Consider the following 18,107-nt stretch of genomic DNA (forward strand, 5'->3'; position numbering starts at 1 on the left):
CTAAATCCCATTTTCAAAAGTGACTTGGGCTCTTTGGAGCCTAAGTGACTTGCCTAAAGCCATAGGAACTCTGTGGCAGATCAGGGAAATTAACCCAGGTCTCCCAAAACCGAACCGGGCATCCTAATCACGGGGCCATCCTTTCTCCTCATTACTGTCTCCTCCTGTACAGCATGAGGAGGAGCAATCTTATCAAAAAAATGTTGGTAAGTAAAGAGTAATGATGTGCTACCAATACCCAATGATTGATGAATGATGTGCAACCAATACCTTAATAAGTGGGCTGGCATAAATGTTCTCTCAGCCTTGTTTAACTAGAATTTTTTGTTCTTACACAGAGAAGAACTAAGACTAGGGAACTTCTCTCTTTGTTTTCCCAGTTAAACAAAAAGCACTTTTTCATAAACAAGGAGAGAGGCAGTATACTTGGCAAACATACTTATACTGAGCTGTACTTTGCTGGAAATGTTTTTACTTGTCCCTGAAATTACACAGAGCATACTGATAACATAATACAAATGCTCGGTGAGAAGGATGGAAAATATGATCTTCTAGTAGGGAGGTTTGCAGTTCTCCCCCTCAGGTGTTTTTTTGTTTTGTTTGTTTGTTTGTTTTTTTAAATACTTGCTAATTGTTGCAATCTGGTCCATACCAAAGGCAAAAAAGCCCCAGGGATAAGTCATCTCTGGCAGTAACCAGAGAGGAGGTGAATTCCATTAGTATTAGGGAAATCAACCCAATTTCTCTTCATTTTGGAAGGCAAATTTTAATAAGAAGCTTCTGGGAGCCCTGGAGAACCTTCACCAAAATATCACTGGCCAAAAACTGCTGATTAACCTTGGCTTCAAGGAGGAAAAATAAATGAGCACTTCTACATATATATAGTGCATAAAATAAAAACTAAAAAAAGAAAGATGATTATTAATATAAGCATAGTACAATTAATGATAAACTGCACATTTATTAAAAGTTCTCTCTCATGGAAAGACAACACAAATTTTGGCTATATGAAACTTGCCAATTTCATACTTCAGTTCCTCGCTTGCTCTTCCTCTAAGTAGTTGCTGAGAGTTACAGTAAATACATTTAGAATAACCTTCATCTCTAGAGTGCAGGTTTAACCATGGTTGGGGGACAGCATGAGCGAGCACAAGCAAGATTCTTGTTCATTTCACTTTGTTGCGACCACAGCACAAAGCAGGGCAGCAGGAAAGACAGATATACCAAAAAGTATACTGGAATATTGCATTTCACCATGAGAACTAAGTTCAATGCACATTACCTTGCCATCATTGTAAAGGTTTGGATTAAATCTCACACTATGGCCTCCAGTTGTTTCCAGATTCACAAGTGGAGGTGAATTAGGATAGTCTTGTGGAAAATATACATCAAATTCAAAGCAACCATTTGCATAAGGGGTGTCAGCTGGGCCAGTTATGAGCACCTATCACATAAAAAAAATGTGACATATTGCAGTTTTAAACATTTTATAACTAGAATTTTGAGATGTTATAGGATAAACTTATTTTTCACATGCAGTTCTACTCAAAATAATACCTACGTAAAAATGTCATTGTCTTGCTTACAAATCTGTCTAACCTGGTTGCTTTACTGACTAAAATAAGTTGTTAATACCTCTCTCTCCTGGCAGCACTACAGATCCAAAGTAATTTAGAGGAAGCTAAGTCTGTTTACTAAGAATGTTTACTAAATTCCAATTACACGGTCATTCCGTGTATGTCTACACTGCAGTTAAACACCCATGGCTGGCCCATGTCACCTGACTGAGGCTTGCAGGGCTCAGACCATGGGGCTGTTTCACTGAGGAGGAGATGTTCAGGCTGGAGCATGGGTGCTCAGACTCTGCGAGGGACGAGAGTCCCAGAACCCGGGCTCCAGCATGAGCCTGAATGTCTAGACCTGAGCCCTGCAAGCCTGAGTCAGCTGACATGGGCCAGCCACGGGTGTTTAACTGCAGTGTAGACATATCCTCAGTTACATCTCTGCAAGCCCACTGAAGGCAGTGGGGTTGAACAGGAGCCACTAATGGCATACTTTGAATGTAATGGGGTTGCACAAGTGTACGTAAGGGCAAATTTTAGCCTGCAGAATCTATTGCTAGTTACTGAGAAATTGATGCTAAGTAGAACTGCAAAATACCATGTTTACGGCCACTTTTCAGAGCAAAACGTCACTAAAAAAAATCCAAAAAATAAAAGCTATGCACCTATTATTTCTTTCATTAATCTGGCCTTTTTTTCCAGTTTTAACAAGTTCATATACAGAAAATGGGTATGGAATATATATCAACTTGCTAGGACTTCTTTGTAGTCACCTATAGGAATTTTATTTAGAAGTTACAACAGACAACAATTAAAGTGGTAAACTGAATAGTCATGTTCCTCATCAGTATTTAAAGATATTCTCCTGAACGTTTATCCTACCAAGTGCAAAGTCAGAAACAGATTTTGCTTCTTACCTTCATGATATCAAGCCGTTCCTCATCACAGCGTACAAAGACACTGGATGAAGATGAAAGTGGCAGTGATGTTGAAAGAGTCACAGCTTCTTGAGCAAGACGTCGGGCTCTGGCAGCACTGTTTGCATCACTTGCATTTTTCACCTGAGACATGTAGTGGTAATTTACTTTAAAAACTAGTTTTCCATCATCATCTTCAGAAACCATTTCAAATGTATCTAGAATAATGAAAATAATATTTTTATTACATCAGAAAAATAAGGTTTCTAACGGATTGAACCTGATTGAAATGTAAAGCTGATACCCACGGAAAAATTACATTCCATATAATCCAAAAATATACTGCCGTTTTCCTCCTCTTTTCTAGGCAGTTTTGTGAATTAATATAGTGAATACAGAAGATGAAACATAAGTAGTGCTAGGTAGAACCACGTATAATCCAGCAGGTTTACAAGCTTTCATACACAGCGATGTTAATGTACCTCAATTCTGATCTATAAAACTCCCTGTTATTCCAAACCAAGCACATTGTGGTCCTTAAGAATGAATAATAATAATTCTAGTCATGGATCAATCTGGAGCAGACTGCCAATGATGTTTAATTGTGTGGCGGTTGCAATAATGGTAAATATTCGTAGAAGATTAGAATGAGACCAAATTTTATTATCCCTTGTCATTAAGTGAAATTTGATACTTGGTGCCAAAGATGAAAAGATAGTACTACTAACTCTCCCATCCACTTTCTCTCTGTTTTCATTGGTAATAAGCTGAAAATGAAGTGGATACTAACATAGAAAATACGGTAGCCAAAATGACAACAATACCTCTACTTGTGACATAAAAACTACTTTCAGAACAATAAATTATTTGTCAAGCCACCTTCAACACTAGTCCTGGCTTCTCTTGCTGAACCCCCACCTACCCAAATAGTCTGTTATGTAATACATTCAAGGCAGTGAATTCCCTAATTAAGGTTATGAGAGACTTTTGATTATAAGCCTGACTTTGACACACCACTTAAATATTCTGAGAAAGAGAACTCTTCTGTCTGAAATTGGTCATGCTCTTAGGCAAAAGGTAAATTATTGGGTGGAAATGTTGAGTTTAATCTGAAAAGTGTTTTTTGAGACCAGGGACCTAGAAAGAGTGCTTTTTCACTTCTGGAATAGGGTGTGGTTTTTTTGGACAAAGCAACTTGGTCTGAATACTTAAGCTTTGTTTTGAACCATGAATTACTGTACTGTTTTTCTTAGCGATGGGTGAAAAGCTTTGGATTTAGGATGCAAAGTTTGAATCCTGGGAGCTTCAAGAAGGCTTCTATAATTATTATAAGCTCCATGAAGGGTCTTGTAAATACTGGATGGGAAATTTTACAAGAAAAAATATCCTGCATGATTTCCAGTACTTGTTATTTTATAGATTGAAACACTGCAAGAATACTTTCTAATAGAGTATTTTGACTCGGTCTCAGATGGCCAGAGTTTTAGGATAGTTTTCTTTTTCTCTGGAATCACATACGTTTCATGGATCTACTCTTGGTCAGTCATGTGAATAGTCCCCATTGACATCAAATGGACTATTTTCAGGTTACTCATGTATGGATTTACAGGACTGGGACACATTCATTGAACAAAGAAAAAGAAAACAATTTTGTGTATGAGCCAGCAAGAGCATCTAACAATGAACTATACTTTCAAAAATCTTTTTAATATAACCTCGCACATTTTTTAGAAGTTCAGAAAATATTTTCACTCAAAAAAAGCTTTGCTAAAATGTTCCTTATAAATTAAGAATATTAAAAATATTACAGAAATTCACTGAAAAGGTTTGTACATATTTTCCCTAACTTTAAATGAAATTCTATACTAAAATTTAACACATAGTAATCTATTCATTTAACAATCATATGATTGATTTTTCACTAAGATTAAAGAAATTTCATTGAAATAGCCTATTTTTGTTCAACATTACATTAGCATCCTAAAACATTACATTAGCACCCTCAAAATATTTTCAACCATACACTGCTCAGTATCTAGTTGATGGAAGAGCAATTATAACTAACTCAGGAACTGGTGCATTTACTAGTGGACTGACATTAAAAAAATAGAAGTAACTAATCAAAGGAGTTAGACAGCAGCAATGCTCAGTGTTGGTCTCACAGGAATTCATATACAGAAGAAGCACCAAGTATGACATTAGTGCCTACCTAAGTCAACTGGCCTCCCCCATCTTGCCTATTTAAAGGAAAAATTCCTCTGGGAGAATTTTTTTTTTTTAAATCTACTTCAATTATAAGATTGTGTCAACTATCTGAACTATGTTGGGAGAAGACAAAAGCAAAGTTCTCTGTTTGAGTTACGGCCGATTTTTGCTAACTAAGGGCTGGATTCTGCAACTGGATCCACATGGGCAGACCCCTGTGATAGCGTGGAGCCCCACTGAAGTCAATACAGGCGTAAATTCAGTTGCAGGGTCTGGCTTGTGGCTAAGGTTCTTGCAGAGCCTAGGGCTGTGACCTCTGACATGGACCCATATTCCTATTGGCCACTGAAAGTTTGATGTGAGTGCATAGCCAACAATTTATGAATAACTAATGAGTAATGAATGAGCCTCTTTTTCTGTTTATGAATTATCCTTGCAAGACTGATTTTTACTAGTTTTTCTTTCGTTCTAATAAACGGTTTATGTGAAAACATCAACCTACAGAAATAGAGATAGCTCAGAAACCATTCACAATGACTACAGCTATGACTATTCACAATTCATAAAATCACAGAAACGTAGGACTGGAAGGCACTTCAATAGGTCATATAGTCCAGCCCCCTGCCCTGAGGCAGGACTAAGGCCTGGTCTACACTAAAAAGTTAGGTCAACCCAGTTATATCGCTCAGGGATGAAAAATCTACACCCGAGTGGCCTACTTAAGCTGATCTGACCCCTAGACAGCACTAGGTCAACAGAAAACTTTTTCCATCAACCTAGCTATCGCCTCTTGAGGTGCATTAGCTACGCAGATGGGAGATGTCCTCACGTCACCATAGGTAGTGTTGATACTGAAATGCCACAGTAGCATTTCAAATGTAGACAAGCCCTAAGTATTATCTAGACATCCCTGAGTTATTTGCTAATTTGTTCTTTAAAACCTCCAATGACAGATTCCACAACCTTCCTGAGTAATTTGTTCCAGTGCTTAACTACTCTTATAGTTAATACATTTTTCCTAATGTCTAACCTAAATCTCCCTTGCTGTAATTTAAGCCCATTACTTCTTGTCCTGTTCTCAGGGGAGAAGGAGAACAAATTTATCACCCTCCCCTTTATAACGTTTTACATACTTGAAGACTGTTACTATGTCCTGTCAGACTTCTAGAACTTTAGTAATTTTTGCTGATCCTCTGTGAACTTTCTCTAGTTTGTCCACATTCTTCCCCAAGTATGGTGCCCAGAACTCGACACAATACTCTGCGTGAGGCCTTATCAGTAGATAAATGGAAGTAGTAGGAATTAGTAGAGTAGAAGAATTACTTCTAGTGTCTTGCTTACAACACTCCTGCTAATACATTTCAGAATGATGTTTGTTTTTTGTCAACAGTATTACACTGATGACTTGTATTTAGTTTGTGATCTACTATAACCCCCAGATCCTTTTCTGGAGTACTCCTTCCTAAGTAGTCGTTTCCCATTTTGTATTTGGGCAATTGATTATTCCTTCCAACGTGTAGCACTTTGCATTTGTCCTTAATGAATTTCATTCTAACGTATTTCATGCAATGTATCAATCACTTAAGTCCCATGTTATTCTTCTTTATGCTACCAAACTGACAGAGAGCTTTCAAGAAGGCCCACAAAAACTTCTGGTGTGAAAACACTGCAACATGAGTATTCATGATACTCTCCAGAAATGTATCTCTGAACACAATATTATCTTACAAGCAAATAAGTCGCATTACAAATGCTGCCAAAACAACTGTTTAACACCCCCATCCCCCCAAAAATTTGACAAAATTATTTATATGACCATAGCATCTAAGAGTCTAGTCACAGGCGAGGACCCCATCACACTAGGCGCTGTACAGACACAGAACAAAAAGACTGTTCCTACCCTATACAGTTTACAATTTAAATATAAGACACAAGACAACAGAATACAGATAGATGGGGGGAAGCACAAGGGAAAAAAGGAGACAATGTTGGTCAGCATGATAGACCATGGTCTCTGAGAAGTAGAAGACACACACAAATCTTTTCGTAACTTGTATTAATTACTGGATGTTTCACATTTGAACAACTTACTACACCCTGAAAACATGGACATGGGTAACTTTCTGCATGTGAATAGTCTATTTATGAGGTATTCACATGTACAAATCTTTCCTGGACTGAAGCCTCAATGTATATTTTTAGAATTCTGCTTTCTATGCAAAAATATTAACACTTCTTCACTTACCAAATTGGAGTTTTTTCATGACAGCCACATACTTCTCTTCAAGGGACCTTAAAACAGACAAAGGCTTGGGCTTCACAGAAGCTTTTTTGGAGTATTCAGCCAACTTCTTTTCTGTTATATAAAAATGTTGAAGGATAAAGTGATATATATTTTTCACACAATATTAAAATCTGATATTTTCTAATTTACTGGAGGCTGCTTGACAAGCATACTGAACACATAGTCCCTACAACTGATGACAATATCAGTTGTTTATTTAAATTCAGACTAAGTTTTGCTTTACAAGTAACGTAGCTATAAAGATGAAACTATCACCTTACACTGTGAATTTATCTCAGTTTTCTTAATTTTTTATAAAATTCTATGTTTCCCTACACTATAGACCTATGAACAGAAGACCACATATATTGTAAAAATCAATCTTTCTGTAGGAGCTACTTATTTTGGTTTCTTTAATTTATATATAGGCACCACATTTTATATGAAATATCTTCCATTTTAATCTTTAATTTAGATTCTTTGTTCTGCATTTAATTTACTACTTTAATTTTACTACTTTTACTTTTTTTAAAGTTTAATTGCAACAGCACACATTACTTTGTCAGCTTTTCTCATACTCATTTTCCTCTTCATGTCAGATAAGATATTACGTAATTGGGATAAAAACTGGAAGATATAGTACTGTTCCTTACACTGACCAGTTCTGTATATTCTGACCAAGAATTTTAGAAATGAGTGCCCAAATTTCACCAGGAATTGCTAGATGTTGAATAGTTCTGAAAATCAAACCACATCGGTGCAAACATAAAGACTAAGGGACTAGATTCACAAAGGGACTTATGCATTGCAATGATAAGTGTTACAGTGCCTAACTTTTAGGCACTTTGATACCAAGTGGAATCCACAGCCCTGAATTAAGCACATAGGCTCCCTATATAATGCAGGTGTGAGAGACAGATGTGTAAGAATGGGAACCACAAAAGCCAGAACACTGAGAAGGCGGCCACCTAAGCTAACCAACAAGAAATGCCAAAGAGAGGGATGGGTCCTACACCCTTCCCCTCAAATGGACTTGGACACCTATCTCTGCTTGGGAATCATTGCTGTGAACCTTCTTCTGCAGGTAGGTGACTAAGCTGGTTTTTTGTTCTGGCAAGAAATGCAGGAGGTCTCAGCCCCTCATAACCTTTATCCCAGGGGTTAGAACACTCAGAGAGGATGTAGGATACCAGGTTCAATTCCCCCCTTCTGCCTGATGTGGAGAAGGGATCTGAACACACGTTGCCCACTTCTCAGGTGAGTGTCTGAGCCACTGGAATAGAGACTCATTCTCTCTCTCTGGCCCAATGCATGCTTAATTATTTATTACACAGAGGAACAGCTTCAACTGGAAATACTGAGACTCATACCAGAATATCCCATAGCTCAGTGATTAAGGGACACACCTGGGTGGTGGGAAACCCATATTTAAATCCCTTCTCCATATCCGGCAGAGAAGAGAATTTATTCTCTATCTCCCACATTCTGGGTGAATACCCTAGCCATAGGGATAAAGGTTACAAAGAGGCTGCCTTCTGTTCCTCATCCCCTGCCATTTTGTACGGGGTTAAGCGTGATTTGAGCACAGCTCCACTGGTGGGACAGGCAGGGGAAATGCCTACTTTGAGGCTTCTGCTCAGGCATAAGCATGAGAAAGGCACGTGGATGCTAGACTGTAACAGTTCACTGGCTGAAACCTAGGGAAGTTTAATAGTGTAACTGTAGGGAACTAAGGACTTTAGGCATCTGCAGGGTTACATGGCAGCTGAGCAGAGATTTTGAGGCTCTCAGTGGTGCCTAAATATTGGACTTAGGCACCATAAATGGCAGTTGGAGCCTAACTTTTGGCATCTATTTTTTAAATCTTGGCCTCTGAATTTTATGTAAACAAGCATGCTAAAGATCCAAGGTACAGCATTCATCAAAATATTGACTATTGTATTTTACCTTGATTTGCTTGGCGCAAACTGGTGGTTGCAGCATAAACTATCTCAGCAGTCTTCTGGATGTCTGGTACCAATAGTGTCAGCCCTTCTGGTTCTTGATCAGAAGCATCTGGTTTTACCCCTGCTTTAGCTTTTTCTTTTTTAGACCTATTTGTTGAAAAGAACGAGGGGGGAGGGGAACAGGTTATAGGACTATACTCAGACACAATATTCAGAAAGCTGATTATTGTTGACAATGAGTAAAAACATTAGTATTAAAAACAACAAAGCCTTTTTGAAATGCAATGCGTCTCCACATCTACCATGAAAGACGATAAAAACGACAAATAGTTCCCTTTAAGTATCAGCTATTAGGATGTGGTCCGGACTGGACCAGCAAAAATGTATGTCTGGGGTACAGTAAGCAAATGAAGTTTGAAGAAAGACAAAACAATATACTGAAATAATAGATTCTTGCTCCAGCAGTAAAGCTGTTTGTAGCTAACAAGTATACATTTTACATTTTCAAAATACTTTATAAACATTAATACAGAAATCCAATACAAAAATATTTGAAGGTCCTGAACCTGCACTAGGTCTGCCTGCGGAGCTTAAAGCAGGATCATTTCCTAAAATGTGTAACAATTTTTTTTTTAACATTGTAATGCTCTCTCAAAGTTTTCTTAATGTAATAAAAATAAGGAAAAATAACCTTCACTAAACATGTTTCAGTATTTTTAGCTACATTTATGTATATCTGTTCAGCCTGATATGAATTAAAATGGCCAATTTATGAGTTTTAGAATGAAAATATTTAGAGATACTTAAATAGTGTACAATAGCATTGCCATTATATGTAAAAGTAGCTAAGGTAAATAACATTAAGCCATTTTAAACAAACCTTTTTATTGGGGCAACCCATCAATAATTTACATTTGCATACAAATTCAGTTCTTGAAATGAAATGAAAGCATGACATTGACAATTAAGTGTATATATTTTCAAAGTTTATTTGTAAATTAAGTTCTAATATGCATATGTAAGCCATTATAGATTTTAATGTGGGTACTTCAAAAAATCATTTTCATTTAGTTCCAGTGAGATTTTTGCTTCTGTGTAAATCTTTGTTTTAAAAACAGCAGCTGTTCATTTTAAGATTCAAACAAGATTAACAGCCAAACCAGCACTTGTTTCCTATTTTCCATTATCATAGGAACCAGCATAACAAAAAGCTGCTTATGTAAGTAGAAATTAGCAATTTAATGCTTTGATGCTCCAAATGTTCTCGGTTTTTGTTGTTGTTTTTTGGCAATCACTGAATACTTCAGATTCTCTGTATATTTTAAAACATGCTGAAATTGTGTTAATGTTTCTAAAACATTCAATACATAGACAATTATGGTAATATTTAAGGTCTTCAAACCTCATCAAATGAAATTATCCTTAGAGTATGTTAACAACAAAGTTCATTTATTGTAGTAACATTTATTTTCCTTGTACCAGACTTTTTGTCCAAAATGATCTTGATCGGTTGTTTGCTTAAAAGAAATATTGGATTTTCAAGAGTGTTAGTGCAGCAAAGAGGAGAGCTAGACAACATACTGTATTAACACCATAGGCAGATATTTTCAAATCCACAAAAGGCAGTTAACGGTGCCTAGTTCCCACCATTTGTGCCTTTCAAAAGTTCCACCAAACTCTTTTGCTTGTAGAGATATAAACCAAGATTTTCAAAAATGGGAGCCTAAAGTTAGGCTCCTAAATCTATATTTTGGTACATAAAAAAGTGAAGAGATTTTCAGAAGTGCAGAATCCCTAACAGCACCAAGCAAGGGCCACTGATTGATTCTTGAATTCAAAATTCTCAAGCTGTTTGCTAGAAACAAAGACTGCACCTCAGCTTTTCTGGCTGATGCCAAAACCCCTCAAGGTTTACATGAAAGAAAAATATGCCAAAGGCAAAGAAAATGTGACTGATCAAGCTACTGAAAGGAAAATTATTTTTAAAAATATCTTTAAAAAAGCCCTCTTAAAAACAGGTTAGCAAGCGTATTATTCCCCATAATAAATCTCATATTTTACTTTAAATTGGGAAAATCCCAACCTCCTCTTCCAATTTTAATTTTAAAGCAAAATGTAAATAAAGGTTAGGCCCTAATTCAGCAAAGCACTTAAGCACATGCTTGAGGACTAAGAAAAAGAACCAAAAGCCAAAAGGACATACAGAGAACTCTAAAAACAGTTCAACATCAGTAGTAGTTAATTTAGCAGATAATAAATGTATCTAGCTAAGAAAGCAAGAAAGAAAATTAAAAAGAGGAATAATTAGAAAAATGTAAATATGAGTTTTTTATATAATTGAATTCCCTTTCTCTGCCTCCCTCCTTTTCCTGAGCGTCAAGCATCTTAACATGTAAAACAAACAATAGTGCCATAGGTCTCCCCTATAATTTGGACCTTTTATTATGGTCGGGGGAGATAATGGGATCTTTAAAGGGCAGAACCAGCCTCACTGGAGGAGATTCTCTCCATAGAAGAGAATTTCCTGAATGGGTTAGGGTTAGCAGAATGACCCTACTCTGCCACCCACACTAACACCCCACAATCTCTACCTATTCTGAATTGGTATAATGACCATACAGGGCTGTTACAGGTTGACACAACTTAGCATAGCTTCAAGGCTACTGTAACTTATGTGCCAGGGGCCAGAATTCAAGATGTGCAAAAATGGCATAAAGTCATCTCCCCCACTCCCTCCTCCTCCACCTAAATGTTTAATAAAGGCACTGATAGAAGACCAGGTTGTTGCTCTGCAGATTTCCTCAGCTGAAGCATAAGCTTTCTGCTCATGATACCACCAGAGTTCTTGCAGAGAGTGTGTTTTGTGTCCTTCAGGAATAGGTTTGCTGAATGCCTTGTGTAGTTTGCACAAGTGCCACCACAACGCCTAACCATTCATCTGGTCAGGGATTGTTTGCATGCCCAAAAACTGTGGCATTTTGGGAAAAAGGAAACTAACAAGGAGCCTGATTTTGTTGTCCATTTAGTGCACCTGAAGATCTTCAGATTTATACAACCAGATTATGTGACAGCTCTTCAACAGAATGCTGTGGATTTGCACAGAATGGTGGGAGGATCACTTCCCTGTGAAGCATGGAAAGACCATTTAAACTTTATGAATATATACAAATCTTTGACTTATATTATCATAGTGACCAAACTGTTATCCCAGTGAGCTGGTGTGCTTATTTGCATAATCATGTCTAACTTTACCATTTGGCCACATTCAGTTTTTACTTGATCACTCTGTGATCAGTTTTTTTTGTGGTGCATGTAATTTTTGGTAGCATCTCAGTGCAATATATTATCCTTCATGTGTCCCAGTCTGTTAAACCTCCCAAATTCTTACAAAATCTCTTCTGTGTTCTGTTTGAAAGACAAGTTATACATTCATTTGGTCATCTGTATTTTCCATCTGCTATTCAGCTCCAGCACATTGTCCACTATTTCAAACTCTATTGAATGTTATCTGACATAGTAATTATAGGTGTGGCTTTGCCACACAAGCTTGTTTTGTGCCTGCCACGTGAAGCATGCTTCATTTTCTATTTTAACATCAGGTGGTCACTCGCTTGTTACATCTGCTAGTTTTGATTACTCTGCACTCAGCTGCAGTGTATTCTGAAAAACTACTTTTATTGCAGGTATAACATGCACAGCTTATGCTGTACTCTTTTGTTTGCCATAAATGTGGAGGCACTTACACAAATCTGGTCTGTTTACCATTGTATGCTATTTTTTATGCTTTGGTTTGCTTTTTTTAATTAGATGCACTTCTGAGGTCTTCCTCTCCCCTCCCTCCTTTGGGTAACTTCTAGTTGCAGGGGGAGGATGGAGCTGGACTCAGAGTCCAAGAGCAGTCACGTGTCTGTTCTTATATACGAAAAAGGTTTACTTTTAACCTATGTTCTTCTATATTCAAGTCTCCTCCCTTAAACCTTTTCTTAGAAATTCATTCTTTTCTCATAAACCTTATTAAAATAACATCTTCCTTCCATTATCTTCAGAGAGCTTCTTTAAATATTCACAATGACTTCTACGGTGCAGGATCAAGCACTGAGATTTCAAAAATACATAGTTGAAACATATGAAATTGTTCTACCATTTTTACTAATAACTAACAGTCAGCAAAAATCATGAGGAAAATTGGTAAAAGCTGCAGAAACTGCAACACTTGAATGATTATTTTTCTCACATTTTTCTAACACATTGTGGTGGTCACTCACATATTGCAGTCTAGTGAAAACACATAGTCAGGGCCAAAAATTCACAAAGTTGGAAAGAGACATTAATTATACTTTTACAATGCATTATGATGGTCACTCACATACTTGTTACCTAAATCAAGTCATTGTAGTCTTAAGCGTCTCTTTAATATGGAATAAGCAGGTACACTCAGGCAAAAAATTAGCTCAGCAAAGCAGCAGTTGGGGATTTATGTACAGACAACAAAGTAGAACACCCAAACTTAGATCTGAACCTAGTATTTCACTTTAAGTTTGAATGTCCTGCTCTTACTACAACTTTTAAGCCATGTTAGGGGAAGTAACAGTCTATATGCAGAGTGCAGTATCTTTTCAAGAAATATGTCTGAATCCTGCACAGTTAAACATTAACTATAAATCATTCTCAGTTTAAACATACTGTGGATGGTTCACAGGTTTTAGATGATAGTTAAACCATTTTTGAAAAATGATCCAATTTAAACACAGCATTAACAGGATTTAAAGATGAACTGCACAGCCAAAAGAGAGGTGGGTTTCCTTAATACACTTGCACGATATGATGGAGAAATATGATCTAAAACTTAACGTTCTTCCTTTCCCACCCTCACCTTAGAAAGTTGGAGATCAGCATGCTTTAGCTTCCTGTCATATTACGTTTCCAGTCTTACAAAGATTGTGAGAATCTATAGCTATTATTTCTGAAGTAAAAGATGCAGAAAAAAGCTTTAAGGTTGTCTTTATAAAGCTACAGAGAAGGATACAAAAGATGTAAGATGAGTGGATATTGGAACACTGTGGCAAAGTAAATAAAGTACTCGGGAAACAGTCTTTTGGAAAAGTGAAATCATCATACTTCAAAATCTATCCCCAAAATGTTGAAGAAAAGCTTCTCTCACACAGAATGCCACACAAGAAATTTGAGTAAGATTTCTTGAGCTTCGGTTAAAAGTTTGAAGAAGGGCTCAAAAGCAATCTTATAATGGAAATAGAGTTATACTCTGAACATGGCTAAACTATTTACTCTCAAAACAAAAGCAAAGCCTGAAGACTTTTTAAACTCCTTTAATTTGGCCAGTTCTATGAAGTACTTTAAAGAGTCCTTGCAAATCACCTTAAGTCTGCAAGTGTCTCTGCCCTGGTCTATACTTACCTGGAGATTCGGTGGCAGTCGATGGGAGTTATGCAAACTACGCGGAGTAGCTTGCATAACTCCCGTCAACTGCTGTGCTTTCCTTCTGTGTGCCATCTTCACTGCCCTGCGCCGATGGGAACTGTGTTCCCGTCGACACAGCGCTATACTAATTGAGGAGGTGGATTTATTCAGTCGACTTCCTGATCGATTTAGCAGGTCTACACTGACTGCTCAATAGATCCAGAAAGATCGATCTGGCGGCGGTGACCTTGCCGCCGTCAGTATAGACATACCCTCTAAAGACCTTTATGTCCTAAGGACTGGGTCAGTTCTGCTCTCTCTCTATTGGAGCCACTTGTGTGAATGAGTTTCTCCAGGTTGAATCCATATTACATAAAATCAGTAGATACAGTATCTCTCCTTCTGAGTACATATAAGTATCAAAACTATAAAGTCAGGTAAACCAAAACTCATTTGAACCAAGGAGCTGGTTGAGGAAATGGAATAAGATCCATTATAAAACTTTCAAAAACCTGTAAAACACCAACAACTAAAAGAGACAAGAAAATCTGTTATCTTGCCTCATCATGTGGCCTAGGACTTTGTCTCATGGAGACTCTTCCTCTTCCCAAAAATAAAGGAGCAATAAAGATGAGGATGCATACCTTTAGCCAGACAAATTAAAGGATTTAGCCAGATAAACTAAAGGATTAGATAGGTGCTAATCAGCTAATTAGATAGGTGCTAACACTGAGATGCAATCCAAGAATTACTGTATTAAATCTCACTGGTTTACAGGATCTATGGCTGTCAGTAAAAAGAAATCTAAATAAAGTCTCTATCTTTGGACCTGGCAATGTATCCCACTAATGCATGGAACACACTCCTGACTTTTGTTTGTCTGAAATTAATGCAAACCCAAAACAGGATTACAAGTTAATCTTGCTTTTTGGTCCTTCATGAGAAGAGGAACTCCCAGTCTTTCTCAATGGGGAGCACAGATGGAGTGGAAGATGTTTAAATTAAGATTACTAGGCCTTTAACACCACATGATGAGACTGAAGGAGGTTGCGATTGGTTTCATTTTCCTGAAATTTGGGACTCAACTTTCAAAAATTTGGGAAATGCTGCTTTAGATTATCTCAAAACTAGGTCTTATTAATTTTCACAAGGCCAGCTATGACAGCTCAGCAAATTATAATAAAACTACTACCCATAATAGCTCTGCAGCTAGGTTCCTTGAAGATGGAAGAGGAAAACTATTTAGGTGTCAAGTATTAACAATGATAACCCAAAACAAACTATATTTTGGGTTTACCAGTTTTGCTAATAACGACTAACTGCAAAATAATTAGCTCTAACAACGTTAGATTCCTTGGTTCTGGTGATATGTGGGGAACCTAAAGCTAAAACTGAGGCCTACAGTTTAATGGATGCAGAGGTTTAGGCCCAGATCCTCAAAGGCCAAAGGGAACATTGATCAGAGAGCCTCAATTGAAGTAAATGAGAATTAGGCACCTAAATACCTTTGAGGATCTGGGCCTTAATATCTGTTGCTACTTAAGTAGCTAGACACCGATTGGGTATACATGGCTAACATTTCAATAGTGGTCTCTAATTATGAGTGCTTTATTTTCCAAGGGCCTAATGTTAGTGGCTTTTCAGAAGCATTGTGCTCAACTGTGACCATAGCCCATGTACTATAAACGTTTTTGGGAGTGCAACAGGCCTTGGGATAAGTACCTTGAGAGTGTACTTCTGTCCTTACTTTGTTCATTTGTCACTCACGTTTGGGTCACCGTCTCCATAAGAATGCCTTGCAGCACTTACATCAAAACAATAACCTTTATTACCATAAGTAACATAATGGTTAGAGAGACTGGAGAGGAAACCACAGCTGCAGATCAATCTATATCTCTTCTAAGATCTAGGTAACAGTCCTGCTAAATACGATATTTAGTAGCTACTGTAGATTAAGATTCAAAGTCTTACCTGTCCTCGCCTTCTTGCTGTAAGATACTTGTATCTTTGTTCATGTTACCTATTATTTTGTGTATCATGCCCTTGTCAGTGAAGCCATCTTATTGTTTCTCCCATCTTTGGACTTATTACTCATATAAATGGATCAGAAATCTCTCTGTCTATATGCAGATATCATCATTATAAAGATGATGCAAACCTTCGTGTCATTGTACAATCAATGTCATCTTTCAGTTACTCTGCCTTTGAGTAATCTTTATTGTCTAGCCTCCTTGTCCATATAATTTAGTATTATACCCAATATTTAATCATTCTCAGCAGTTCTTGGTCGTCTTTCAGTTTCTTTCCAATCAGCATGCGGGACTTTAAGTAATTCCTTTGAACCTAGATGAGGAAATCTGTCCAAAGGGATTCATTTCCATGGCATGCCTTGATCAAACATCTCTTTTGGCTTGGAATCTATTACAATTTAGACAGCTCTTCATCCCAGGACAATTCTTCCTAACTATTTTGCTAGCCACCCCAAGATAGAATTTAATTCTCTTTTAGTCACTAGTTATTACATTTTGTTTTACATTTCTTTAACAAATCCACTTAATAGATGATCACAGCTTCAATCATCAAACAGCCCTTTCTAATCAACCAGACCCAACTCTTTCCATGGCAGAGGTCTTTTTCCATGCCCAAATACTGGCAAAAGCAAGCAGTTTTAAAAACAGAATCTTGCAAACTGAAGAGATCAAAGCTCTTTTGAGAAAGACCCTCAGGAGTCACTGACAGAAGTCTCAAATCAGGCTATGCCACATCTATCCCAAGCAACAATGGGAAGTCTCGCACACATTGTGAAACTCAAACTCCTATCTCCATTCTAAAGTTGTTATTAGAAAGGCTAAAACAAAGCTTTTGATTCAAACCCTGTGAAAGATAAACTTAGACTTCAAATGGAGTTGAGGCACTGAAAAATCTTAAACACCAAGAGAAGTGGGCAGGCAAGGGAGACCAGAAGTTACAGGTTAGAATTAGGCCTCCTTGAAATCCTTTGACCTGGCTTAGGTCCATGAATTAGCAATATGAATGATGTGCTGTCAATATAGAAACCTCTGCTGGTAGCTCCCTTGTAGGCAGAAAAGACTGCATATCTGAAGTAGGTTCCATTCACCTGGCTTTTATAAACCAATCAACAGCTTTCTTTTGGGCCCAAAATTTAGCTTCACCCATGTTTGAAAGAAATGTGGTTGTATTCCATCATTTGTAAATGCGCATGCCACTGATAAGTCAAATTAATAAATGGGGAACTGCAGCTCTGCCTTTTTGTGTATGGACATTGTTCCCATACTAAATCTGCATTCCTTTTGCCTGGGTTTAGAAGATTAGGGGAAAAAAGATGGGAGAATCTCTGTAAACTCCATATGATACAGGTGTGCTTCTGGGGAAAAGGGCAGAGACGGCTCAGCTGAAGACTGTACCACACCCATGTGGGAGAGATGAAGCTGCTGTGCGACCTGATAGGGCCTTCTGGAGAGCCAGAGAAGGACAGATGAAGTACTAAAATTAAAGTGGGAAACAGAATAGATCCCCTGCATTTCCATAGCCAGGGTGTAAGTCTGCATACATATGCATGCACATGCACATACTATCAGTGACGATCACTTTTTGAGCATAATTATGGAGATTTAAATAAGGCTATTTCATTGAAATCACTTAAAATCTACAAGCTCAGCAACAAAATACACCAATAATAAATTGTCATAATACATTCAACGAGAACAAATAATCCACATTAACATTCTCCCATTCATTTTCTCTACTTTTACCC

The 18,107-nt window shown here is 37.4% G+C and overlaps 1 protein-coding gene across 1 annotated transcript in view; it reads right to left on the reverse strand.

Moving 5' to 3' along the window:
* BIRC6 (baculoviral IAP repeat containing 6) overlaps positions 1 to 18,107 on the reverse strand; it is a 354,060-nt gene that overhangs the window by 21,585 nt on the left and 314,368 nt on the right. The window contains exons 67-70 of the mRNA XM_067562654.1: positions 8,916 to 9,061; positions 6,930 to 7,040; positions 2,480 to 2,697; positions 1,283 to 1,444 (exon numbers count right to left, since the gene is read on the reverse strand). Of these exons, the coding sequence (XP_067418755.1) occupies positions 1,283 to 1,444; positions 2,480 to 2,697; positions 6,930 to 7,040; positions 8,916 to 9,061 (637 nt within the window). The remainder of the gene's footprint in view (positions 1 to 1,282; positions 1,445 to 2,479; positions 2,698 to 6,929; positions 7,041 to 8,915; positions 9,062 to 18,107) is intronic.

Source organism: Emydura macquarii, unplaced genomic scaffold (assembly GCF_026122565.2).
Source record: "Emydura macquarii macquarii isolate MOO-44397 ecotype Brisbane River unplaced genomic scaffold, CSIRO-AGI_Emac_v2 contig_2457, whole genome shotgun sequence".
Classification (NCBI taxonomy): Eukaryota; Metazoa; Chordata; order Testudines; family Chelidae; genus Emydura; species Emydura macquarii.